At 41.9% G+C, this 12692-nt stretch overlaps 1 protein-coding gene across 1 annotated transcript in view; it reads left to right on the top strand.

The window, feature by feature from the left end:
- LOC132379714 (hyaluronan-binding protein 2-like) overlaps nt 1–12692 on the top strand; it is a 69513-nt gene that overhangs the window by 55439 nt on the left and 1382 nt on the right. Inside the window, exons 10-13 of the mRNA XM_059948004.1 lie at nt 2810–3089; nt 5313–5455; nt 5551–5685; nt 6956–7098. Coding sequence (XP_059803987.1) covers nt 2810–3089; nt 5313–5455; nt 5551–5685; nt 6956–7098 — 701 coding nt within the window. The remainder of the gene's footprint in view (nt 1–2809; nt 3090–5312; nt 5456–5550; nt 5686–6955; nt 7099–12692) is intronic.

The raw sequence follows: 12692 nt of genomic DNA on the forward strand, positions 1-12692 counted from the left end.
TTTGAGAGTGAAGTAGATGGCAAGTCACCTTTTCAATTTCCTAATCTGAAATTATAACGTCAATGGGAAAGGTGACCAGCTTGGTATTGTATCAAGTGAGCATTGAAACAAATCTCTGACAATAGAGAATCAAGGACCAGAATCACAGAGAAGAAGTTAGGTCAAAGCACAAGCCCTTTCCCTGTAGCTTTCCATTCTTCTCTCCCTCAAGCATCTATTCCTTGAAAGCAACAATTGAATCTGCTTTTATTACCCTTACAAGCAATGAATTCCAGATCATAAAGGCTAATCTTTGTGAGGATTTTTTTCTCCTTATGCAATCCTTAAGTATTCTGCCAATCACCATAAATCTGTCCTCACTTTCCCAACATGAATCAATGCAAACACTTACTATTTCTTCAGTCTAGAACATTTTTGAAACATATCATATCTCTGCTTTTGCTCCTCAAGCAATTCCAGATTCTTTAGTCTATCTACAGTACCTTAATGATGCCCCTCATCCCAGGAACTAGTCTTCCAAATTTTTTCTGTGCCCTTTCTAGGGATGTTCCATCCTTCCTGAAGTGTGGTGGCCAGAGTGGATTTCAATGGTCTATTTCCATCCCAACCAGTGTTTCACAGAGTTTCAATGAAACCTCTCAGTTTGTACTTGGTGTCTCTATTTATGCAGTTCAGGATGCCTGAAATTCAATGCTTGGACAAATGTTATTGCTTGAATATATGCGTACACAATCATTTTCTAAATCTACCTTGCTACCTTCAAAGATATGTATCCAAGTCTCTTTGTCCATCCACTCCCTTCAGAGTTGTACCTTTATATTGTATCTTGTTATTCTTCTCGTCAATATCTATCACTTTGCACTATCTATTTATTAATTTGTCTGTTTATTTATTTAATGATAGTTTGTTTGATTGAGAAAATAATGGGTAGAATAGGCCCTTCCAGCTTTTTGAGCCACGTTGCCCAGCAATTCCCCCAATTCAGTCTAAGCCTACTCACAGGACAACTTCCAATGACCAATTATCCTACCAACTAGTAAGCTTTTGGATTGCAGTGCACCTGGAGGAAACCCCCAGTGTCACCGGGAGAATGTGCAAACTCCTTACAGGCAGGAACCCAAGTTACTGGGACTGTAAAGCGTTGTGCTAACCACTACGCTACCATGGCACCCTCATATTAGTTTTGGATGGCTATGATTATTAAATCAGTGTCCTTATCTAATCCAAAATGATGAAAACAAACTAAATTTGTATCTCACAAAGTTCCTCCATGTCAACATCATTTGTTCTTCATACATGGTTCTTATCTTTGGAGAACTCTGACAACTGCACTACCCGTTGGTGCGGCCGTCATTGGTGTTTAATTTCCAGTTCAGGCCACCTCACTACAGTAACGATGTCATTAAGCTGGAAAGGGTGAAGAAAATATTCACAAGGATATTACTGGAAATGGAGGGTTAACTTATAAGCTGAGATGGGATAGGCTGGGGCTTTTATCCTGGGGTGAGGTAGGATGACATAATAAAGATATACAAAATCATGATACATGATTCAAGCTTCAAGATTGTTTTATGTCATTTCCAGTACGCAAGTACAAAGGAGAATGAAATCATTGTTACTCTATCCAATGCAGCACAATAAGATAAAGAATATCATAATCATCATGAAGTGCCATGTCATATGACGTGGGCAATCGTGGTCTTCCATCTGTCATGAACATGATTGTACTTGGCAGTTTTTCTGTAGAAATATTTGCCTTCTGGGCTGTGTTTTTACAAGATGGGTGACCCCATTCATTATCAATAATCTTCAGAAATTGTCTGCCAGGCATGACCAGGACTTGTGATATTTACCAGATGCTCATACAACCATCCACCACCTGGCTTCACATGACTCTGATCAGGGAGGAAGGGAGAGGGGCTAAGCAGGTGCTACACCTCGCCCAAGGGTGACCTGCAGGTTAGCAGAGGGAAGGAGCTCCTTACACCTCCTTTGGTAGAGACGTATCTCCACCCTAGCACCTAAAAGATAAAGAACACAATAACAAAAAAGCACAATAAATGTAAATACTTAAGATAGCTTATGTACATATTGTAAATTGATTTTATGTCCTTAACGCTAGATACAGGAGCCTAGGGGCATAAATAAGGGTAATGGTGACAGATATTTTTTCCAGAGTAGAAGAATCTAAAAAAAGGACTTAGGTTAAGAAGAGAGGAGGAAGATTTAAAGGGGACCTGAGGGGCATTTCTTTTTTCACTCAGATGATAGTGGATAAATGAAACAAACTGCCAGAGGGTGTGGTAGAGTTTGGTACAATCACAACATTTGAAGGACATATACAGTAGGTAGATTTATAGTAGCAAAACACAAAATGCTGGAGGAACTTAGCAAGTCAGGCAGCATCTATGGAGTGGAATAAGAAGTCAATGTTTCAGGATTCCTGAAGAAGGATCTTTGTCCAAGACATCAATTATTTATTCTCCTTGATAGAATCTACCTGACTTGCTGAGTTCCTTCAGCAATTTTGAGTGCTTTCCTCAGGATTTCTCGTACTTGCAGAATCTCTTGTGCCTAGCTGCATAATGGGAAAGATTTAGTTCAAACACAAGCAAATGGGACATACTCAGGTAGGCAACTTAGTCATCATGGAAAGGTTGAGGCAAAGAGCCTGTTTCCAAGATGTATAAACTCTGTAATTAGAATAACTCACCAAATTCTGAAAACAGTATCAGATATCACAAATCCCAAAAGGGTTACAGTGGATTCGGAGGATGCATTCTGATTCCATACTCTTGCTCCATCATAGCATCTGGAACACAATCCAATCGACAAACTACAACCAGGCCTGCACCCCGATCTACTGCTCCTACTGCTGTCGTTTCATCCTTCCAATGTGGGATCCCAGAGGTTGGGAATGTCACCTTCAGAATCTTTGGAGGGAAAAGAACAGTTCCTGGAAAATATCCATGGCAGGTATCTCTGCAGCTGAAGAACCGCGTTGGGCTCTATAAACCAGGACATCTATGTGGTGGAGCCTTAATCAAACCATGTTGGGTTCTCACTGCTGCACACTGCATCATTCCACAGTAGGTATTAACTTGTTAAAGATTATCTTGACCTATCTCCTTTCATATTAACACATTGCTACATTTCATAAGATTTTCTAGTAAGTTTAGTTTCTGTTCCAAGTAAAATATCATAGGTGTTGAATGTTTAAAATAAAAAAAAACAGAAAAGGCTAAAAATGGTGAGCAAATTAGGCAGCATCAGTGGAAAGATTTAATTTTACAATGGCTTATCATTTGTATTGTGAAAAGCTTGGCCATAAATGGATTTTAAGATATTGGAAAAGAGGAGGAAAGAGCACACTGGAATTGTGATTGGTTCAAAAGAAGGAAAGATTAAAAGACAAAGGATGATAGATCAAATGATCTACCATCCTCTGACTAAAGAAGTTTTAAATAGACATCCCTCTATCCTGAGGCTGTGCCTTTTTGTCCTAGACTCCCCCACCCTGGGAAACATGCTTTCCACATCTACTCTGTCTAGGCCTTTCAACATTCGAGTGGTTTCAATGTGACCCCCCCCTCATCTTTCTAAATTCCAGTGAGTACAAACCCAGAGCCATCAAACGATCCTCAGATGATGACCCATTCATGCCCAAAATCGTTCTTGTGAGATTCCTCAGGATCCTCTCCAACGCCAGCACATCTTTTCTAAGCTGAGGGGCCCAAAACTGTTCACAATATTCAAGGTGAGGCCTCACCAGTGCCTTATAAAGCCTCAGCATCATATCCTTGCTCTTGTATTCTAAATCTCTTGAAATGAATGCTAACATGGCATTTGCCTTCCTCACCACTGACTCAGCCTGCAAGTTAACCTTTAGGGTGTTCTGCACGAGGATTCCCAAGTCCCTCTGCGTCTCAGATTCCTGAATTTTCTCCCCATTTAGAAAATGGTCTGCACATTTATTTCTACTACCAAAATACATGACCATGCATTTTCCAATATTGTATTTCATTTGCCACCTTATTGCCCATTCTCCTAATCTGAATAAGTCCTTCTGCAACCTCCATTTTTTCTCCCCTCCATCTGCCCCTCCATCAATCTTCATATTATCTGCAAACGTGGCAACAAAGCCATCTATTCCATCAAATGGATCATTGATATACAGCATAAAAAAGCGGTCCCAACACCAACCCCTGCGGAACATCACTAGTTACTGGCAGCCACCAGAAAAGGATACCCCTATTCCTACTAGCACCTAGAAGGAGCATAGTTCAAAAGTTCAAAGTAAAGTTATTATCAAAGTATGTATACAGTATGTCACAGTGAGACTCATTTCCTTGTACAGTAAAATAAGGAAATGGAACAGAATCAATGAAAAACTACAAACAAGTGATGGCAAACAACAAATGAGTAAAAGAGGACAAACTATACAAACACAAATAAATAATGGCTAAACTAATTCAAAATCAAAACAAAACACTGCCACTTGCCTGTAACTATACTGTTATACTTGTATGACATGTCCACAGCACCAGTGATTGCTCCAAAAGTCAAACCCTTTATTCAATCCTTTATTAGCAATTGGTGAACATATAACTAAGCATTATGGAGAGTAGTCCCAGTGGTCAACCAAGACCAAGTGACCTCCGCCAGTCACAAGCTACAAACTGCCACAAAATATGCAAGAGTACGTAATTTATTTCCTTCGCTTTTAACCATGCCCCCACTCATGTGACTAGTTACCATGATAAACATAGCAACACAGAATACAATGCAGATAGAAAACAGGTACCCGGCTCTGAGAGAGATAGATAGAGATGAATGGTTAGATAGATACTAAGAGCATGAGTTCTCAGACAAAAATTGCCAGGAGAGTTCCTTCAAATAAAAATTTCCTTCCAATTGTCACATTTTACTGACTTGAGCACTTGCCAATTTTCCTTCATGACTACTTTCTTTGGTATCTGGAGATGCAAGGCTGTCACTACGAGAGCCATAACAATTCAAGGTCAAGGAACCATCAGCATCAACTGAGGGAATATCTTCTGTTTCTTCTTGTGGTGGAGGGATCAGTTAGAGGATCTGCAGATACCATCTAGAATTCCAAGATCTGATCTACACCTGAATTAAACATTCCAATTCAGATGAAACTTTTGGAAAGAATTTAAGCTATCATGTTTATTCACACATTGTGTTGGGAGTATACAATTAATACTGTTCTAATACTGTTGGTTTCTGACATTGATTATTAATTATTTTTAGTTAACACAGCTCTTTATATTTTTCAAACTAACATATAGAGCACAGCCAAGAGATTTCCGCTTACAACTTGGCAAACAAGATCTTCAAAAAGATGAAACACATCAACAGACCTTTGATGTTGAAAATATTATTGTCCATGATAACTATCAGGAAACTTCTGTGGGATTATATAACGATATTGGTAAGCAAGCAGAGGCACTTCACCATCAAGCTGCTAATTTATTTTCCTTGTAAGGTTTTCGGTGTAGTAGTAACAACTAATCATTTGCATTCCAGCTTTGCTGAAGATTAAACCTGTCAGTGGTCACTGTGCCAAAGAAACTAAATACGTCAAAACTGTCTGTTTGCCAGAGAGTGATTTTCCGGCAGGTACTGAGTGTTACATTTCAGGATGGGGACAGACAGAAACAGGTACTGCAATCATTTTTGTTCTTTTCAAAGGTTTCAAAGGTACATTTAATGTCGGGGAAATGTATACAATGTACATCCTGGAATGGTTTTTCTTCGCAACCGTCCACAAAAACCGAGGAGTGCCCCAAAGAATGAATGATAGTTAAATGTTATAACCCCAAAGTGCCCCCCCACAGCTCCCCTCCTTCCCATGTGTGAGTGGCAGCTGCAACAATCCCCTCTTCTCCTACCAACAAAAACAAAAGCATCGGCACCCGCCACCAAGCACTTAAGTGTGAGCAAAGCCACAGTAAAGACACAGCCTTGCAATTACCCAAAGACTACTCATTCACCCGACATTCGACATACTACAGGCTCTCTCTCTCCCTAATAAAAGAGAAAGAGATATCTCCTTTTTACAGTGAGTGGGGAGACATAACAAACAACTCACTGGTTTATGATGTTAAAAGTCCATTATGTTGCTTTTTTCGAGCTCTGTGCCCAAAGATCTCAAGTCTCTGGGCACATAGCCATAGATATTCTGACTCCACCGATGACACAAGGGTCTCATTCCATGACACTGACCTTCAATCTGCCCATCGCCAGAGCCCCAAGATCCTAGGCCTCCAAAGCCAAGCCAAACTCTTAGGCCGAGCCCTTGGCGTGCCGAAAAACAGCCAGCTATGAAACCCTGATAGCGGAACCCATTCCCGCAAAGAACCAACCCAGATCAGTATAACTGATCTGTAACTCCAGATCAGTATATTTAGAAATATATTCATTTCGATTCAATTCAAGTTTAATTGTCATTGAACCATACATGAATACTCGCGAATAGAGCCAAACTAGGCAGCGTTACTATGGGGTCAAGGGCAAAGCACAGTACCAACAGTCATACACAGTACAAAGCACACGTAGCATGCATAAGATAGAAATATACAGTCACTCGATAAAAGAGAACAAACTCAAGCCATCCAAAGTCGCCAAATCCTGAAGATGACTACAACACAGTTCATCTTTTGCCGAGTAAACAATGGGGGGAGGGGCGGTGTCAGCACCAATTCCAGCTGGTGGCACCACCCCAACGCCTCTCCCTGGCAGCTACAACAGGTAACACCTCTGCAGCTCAAGGCCTAGTCCTTTCACATACAAGATAGCAAGCACATATAGGATATCAGTAAAATACAATCACGCAAAATATGTATGTATATAATCTAGACCCTGAGTGCATTGTCCTAAATTGGTACTCAGAGAATTTAATACCATTTTTCATTTATTACTGTTTGTACAGAGGCATCATCCAATCAGTTATTGCACACCAAGGTGCGAGTGATAGGCGATCAGCGCTGTAAAGACCCGGAGTCGTATGGAACTGCCATCAATCACACTATGTTTTGTGCAGGAAGTCTGGATGGAAGTGTGGACTCATGTCAGGTTGGCGATAGCTGTGCTTTTGTTTGTGAAACCTGCTTCCACTGTGGAAAAATTTCTCACTTAGATCAAAGTCGATCAACAGAAATGGTGTAAGAAGGAGTGAGATTTTCATGGTATCAAAACTGATTCTTGTAGTTTACGGTTTCTGTAAAGCCTTGTGCTAACCACTATGCTAATGCACCCCCCATCTGTCCTTGACCTCCCCTACTGCCACGATGAGGCCAAACTTATATTTAACTCCACATATTCCTTCTGGGTAACCTCCAAACTGAAGGTATTAAGTTCAGCTTCCTGTAGTTTCTGCTCCGTCCCTCCCTCCCTCTTTTTCCACTCTCCATTCCAGTTACCATCTCACACCTGATCCACTCCTCACCTGCCCACCAGCTCTCGCTGGATCCCCTCTTCCTTCAGTGGTCCACTGTTGTCTCCAATCAGATTTCTTCTTCTTTGGCCCTTTACCTCTTCCACCTATCCCTTCTCAGATACTTGCTTTGTGCCCGCACCCCCCACAAATCCACCTTCCCTCTCAGCAGGTCTCACATCACTTGCCAGCTTGCACTACTTCGCCTCCTTCCACCTTCTTATTCTGGCTTCTGCCCCCTTACTTTCCAAAACTGATGAAAGGTCTTGGCCCAAGCCATTGATTGCTTATGTCCCTCCATAGATGCTGCCTGACCTGATGAGCTCCTCCAGCATTTTGTGTGTGTTGCTCAATATTTCCAGCGTCTGCAGAATCCCTTGTGTGTGGATGGAGATCTTGTTCAAGATGGGCAGAAGGACATTTTTCCATGCTGTGTGAAGCTCTGAATAAAACTGATGGAGCAATTGCACCGTAGCAGGGTTCTGTCTTCACAGAGTGGGCTAGTTACTACTGTGGGGTAATTTGGTTTAAATTGATCCATGGAGTGAAGCAGAAAGGGGTAAAAAAAAAGGCCTGGAAAAGGCGAGTATGTGTCGAGCTGAAAGAATAATCCAGAAGATCAGAAAGAGAAGAGAGGTCACATTATCATGAGAACAGTCTGAAATGGCACTGTGCATGTTGAATAACTTTGGTGGGCTGTATACATAAACATGACAAAGTCTGTAGATGCTGGAAATCCAAAACAACACATAAAATGCTGAAGAAACTCAACAGGTCAAGCAGCATCTATGGAAAAGAATGAACAGTTGATGTTTCAGGCCGAGGCCTTTCATCAAGATTGAGAAGGAAGGGGGAAGACACTAGAATGAAAAGGTGGTGTGAGGAGAAAGAGACTAGCTGGAAGGTGATAGGTGAAGCCATGTGGGTGGAAAAGGTCAAGGACTGGAGAAGGAAGAATCAGATAGGAGACAAGAACCTTTCCCCTTCTTTCTCAATCCAGAAGAAGGGTCTTGGCCCAAAACGTCAACTGTTTATTCACAAAATGCTGAGTTCCTCCAGCATTTTGTGTAAGCTGTATACATGTCGTATATAATGTAATAGCAATCTCAGAGACTAGGTTTAAAAAGGAAGATTAGAAAATTACTTGCCTCTGTATTTGTCATTTTGAAATTTCAGCTGACCTGGAAGAACCGTAGCACCACAGAAGCGTAGCAGTTAGCACAGAACGATTACAGCTTGAGTGTCAGAGTTTGGAGTTCAATTCTGACACCATCTGTAAGAAAGCTCGTATGTTCTTCCAGTGACCATGTGGGTTTCCTCCAGGCACTGGTTTCCCACAAAGTCCAAGGAAGTACCGGTTAGGACATTAATTGTTCATTGTAAATTGTCCTGTGAGCAGGTCGATCACTGGTGGCACATCCCATTGGGTCAGAAGGGCCTGTTCCACACTGTATCTCTAAATACATAAATCTTGTACCTGGTAATCCACACTCATTGGGTGGAAAAAGGCTTACAGGCTAGGACAAACTACAATACCGTGCAGAAGACTTACACACATAAAGTTAGGGTGCCTAAGACTTTTGCACAGTACTGTGTTTGTCAACATGGAGCAGAGGGCAAGTTTGTAAAGCTGACGGGAATGAAGGGAATGGTGAGGGTGGAGCGCTGCATGAGGGGTGATGGAGAAGGAGTGCTGGGGTGTCAGTGCAGACAAGCCCAGCCTTAGGTCACCAAGTGGTTTGTTGATGATTATACCATGTCTCTCAGGTGCTTCCCGCTCCTTCCCCTTTTCCCAACCATCATTCCCCTCTCCCTGTCCCCTTCCCACTCTCAGTTCACAATAGAGACCCGTATCAGAATCAGATTTATGTCATGAAATTTGTTTTTTGCAGCAGCAGTTCAGTGTAATGTATAAAATTACTACAGTACTGTGCAAAAGTCTTGGGCGCCCTTGCTATATATATGTGCCTGAGACTTTTGCACAGTACTGCAGGTTTTCCACTTCTGGGGAGGAGATAATGATGGGTAAATGGGGGTTGGCGGAGGAATGGAAATTGATCTTGGTTATCCGGTGGATATCAAAGGCATAGAACAAAAGGGTGGCAAGTTTTAATGGGAATGAAAGGTCGGTAATCATAAGAGTGGCTATGAGGTTGCAAAGTGGACTGATCTCCGATGGAAGTCATTTGATTATCTTAGGGCAAATCTCTCCTGAAACTTCTGGCAATGTTGGTAGTACCTCTACAGCTTCTACACAGAAATCCCAGCCCCCTCCTAATTTCTGAGTTTCTGGAGGTTGGCAAATTAAGCGAACTAGATTTAATGTCACAATGGTTGCCAACAGGGCTGAACACAGGTGCGGGGGTACGGCAGACTGGGTCACAGTGCTCTCTGGCAGCGACTCAACCCAAGTGGAGAAGAGTGGTAGACTCCCTTGTAGAGAAGGAAACAAAAGGTTATACACAGGAATACCAACAGAGCATCGAAGGCACGACCAAGCAGCACTGCGAGACAAATAATTCTCCACAAGAAGACTCCGTGAGCAGTGCCAAATGATAGTCCATTTTAAATAATCATAGAACGTGGAAACCCTGTGCCAGTCACAATTAACTTGACAAGATTAAACAGAAGCCAGCTTAATGACTCTCATTAAATATTTATAAAATTATTCAATACGGGTGCTCAAGAAACCCAGAAGCCCAACGCTCTGCGACTCTCTGTAGAGGACCAAAGGGCCCAGAACAGTAAATGTGTAAAACATAACATTTGAGGAAAAGAAACTTGATCAAAATTTTTCCCTCACACGAGTGGGTTATTCCACTACTGGCAAAATGGGAAATGGGAGAATTCAAAATACATTGGGTTGCAAGATATTTTAAAAGAATGTTCACAATCTCACTTGTTTTGGGAGATAAAATTCCTTCAAATATATGGAGCTGATAAAGAGGTATAAAGGAACAGGGTAGAACAAATTAGATTACTGGAAGTACATACTGTAATCTAATGTGAGGTCCTCCATCTGTCAGGGTTGACCATGGATGTTGCATCCTAGCTGTCTACATGATAGGCAAGTTAGGCAGTGGGATATGGAGGACAGCGAGCTGTTGCCCATGTAGCAGGCTCCCTCTCTCCACACAGCTGATGAATCCAAAGGAATGGCAGAGACCGACACAGTTTAGCAACCAGCGCCGTCACAGGAGTTGCCAGGTCAGCACTGAACTCAGTGTAAGATGGCCTTGGGAACTCTGCATTTTTCCCTCAGGATTCCCTCCTGCAGCCTTCCTCACTGATGCACCATCAATAACTCTCGGAGACGGGTGGCAAACGATAGGCTTTTATTAGCAGCAAGAGAGCACCACACAACATCCTGGAGACTGAGGGAGGAGCAGTGCCTCCAATCGCCTTTATACAGGGGTCCGTGGGAGGAGCCACAGGAGCAGTCAGCAGGGGGGTGGGGGGGGCGTGTCCAGGCAGGTATATGTAGTTCACCACACTCATGAGTGGTTATAGCCATAAGGCTGAGGAGGTTTGAGCTCAGTTTTCCTTCATCTAGATGAGTTGCCAACCACAATTGATGAGCTCCCTCTGCTTGTAGTGATTAGTTTTAAGGTGCCAGTAACCCACTTTTTCCTCTTCTCCTGTCAGTAGAAATGGCTTATTAGCTAAGCCACACATGAAGGTCAGGGGCTGGTCATGGTTGTCAGAGACTATTTGAGATGCACACCATTGGGAGCACTAAATTATGTAGTGGGCACATCCTCATTACCACCCCCCAGCTATAACAACCTTAAGGAAACATGTAATCTAAACACAAGGGAAAAATGGGGGAGTTTTTTATACTGCTTGCTCTGGAAGTAGTGGAATAGGAAAGGAGGTGGATAATCTAATTTATAGGGTAATGACTAAAAATGTAAGAACAATAATGGTGATAATGGGAGATTGGAATCGTAATATTCTAACAGTGAAAACTTGCATGAAATTCTTGAAATACATTAGGAAGGGCAATTTTAAGTAACGCGTTCAGTTCCTATTCTTAATGAAAGGGTTTTAAATCTATACATACAGGGATTCTCAACCTGGGATCCACAGATTCCTCAGTTAATGATAAGGGTCCATTGCATCTAGAAGGTCACCCCTGTGTAGAGAGGTCTGAAATATAATTGAGCAGGGTTCATAATATTGAGTTTGAACAGTTATCAGAAAAGGCAAAGAATATTCAAAGATGGAAATATTTACCTGGAGGAATATTAATTGCAATGGCTTGGAAGTTGCTTTGTTCCAGGTGACAAGAATTCAAAAACAAAAGTATCATGGGAAGTGAGAGGCCTTCAGGATAAAATGGTAGTGCGCAGATTGTGGTATTGGCAGGGAAGAGAAAGAAGTAAATGTCTAGTAGTGCATCTTCATTCAGTTTGCAAATTTCAATAAACAGGAGCAGCAATATTGCAGCTGGCTTCCAAAATTAATTCCATTAACTTCAATGAAACTGGATTTTGGAAATTCAGCTCTCAATCAGTAAAATATAATCCATTCAGCTGATTAATGACGAATCTCCTGGCCATTCAGGGCAAAATAAAATGGAAAAAGAGAACATGACAAATGTAATGTTGATGATAATGTAGGAACTCAAGTGGAATATAAAAAGGACAGAGGCAATCTGAAAAGTAGACTGCAGGACACAACAAGGGACTGGCAGAAGATCTTAGTGGAATTAATATACCTTCATAACAATGAAAATAGTAAAGTAACCTTAACAATGGAATGGGTCTATTAGGGATCTATAAAATAGAGTGGATCTAATACAACACCAACAAATACTGGAGGAACCCAGCGGGTCAGGCAGCATCTGTGGAAATGAATAGAAAGTTGACATTTCAGGCCAAGACCCTTCTTCAGGACTGAGAAGGAAGATGGAAGATACCAGGTAACTTACCAGAATAAAAAGATGGTGGGAGGAGTAGAAGGCTTGCTGCAAGGTGACAAGCGGGAAAGATGAAGGGCTGAAGAAGAGGAAATCTGATAGGAGAGCAGAGTGGACCATAGGAGAATGAGAAGGAGTGGGGCGAGGGGGAGACTCCTGGGGAAGTAATAGGCAGGTGAAAAGACGTAAAAAGTCAAAGTGGGAAATAGAAGAAGGGGGGGGGATTGATTATTTGCAGAAGAAATCAAATTCATGCCATCAGGTTGGAGGCTACACAGACAGAACATGAAGTGTTGCTCCTCCACCCTGAGG

Source organism: Hypanus sabinus, chromosome 22, assembly GCF_030144855.1.
Source record: "Hypanus sabinus isolate sHypSab1 chromosome 22, sHypSab1.hap1, whole genome shotgun sequence".
Lineage (NCBI taxonomy): Eukaryota > Metazoa > Chordata > Chondrichthyes > Myliobatiformes > Dasyatidae > Hypanus > Hypanus sabinus.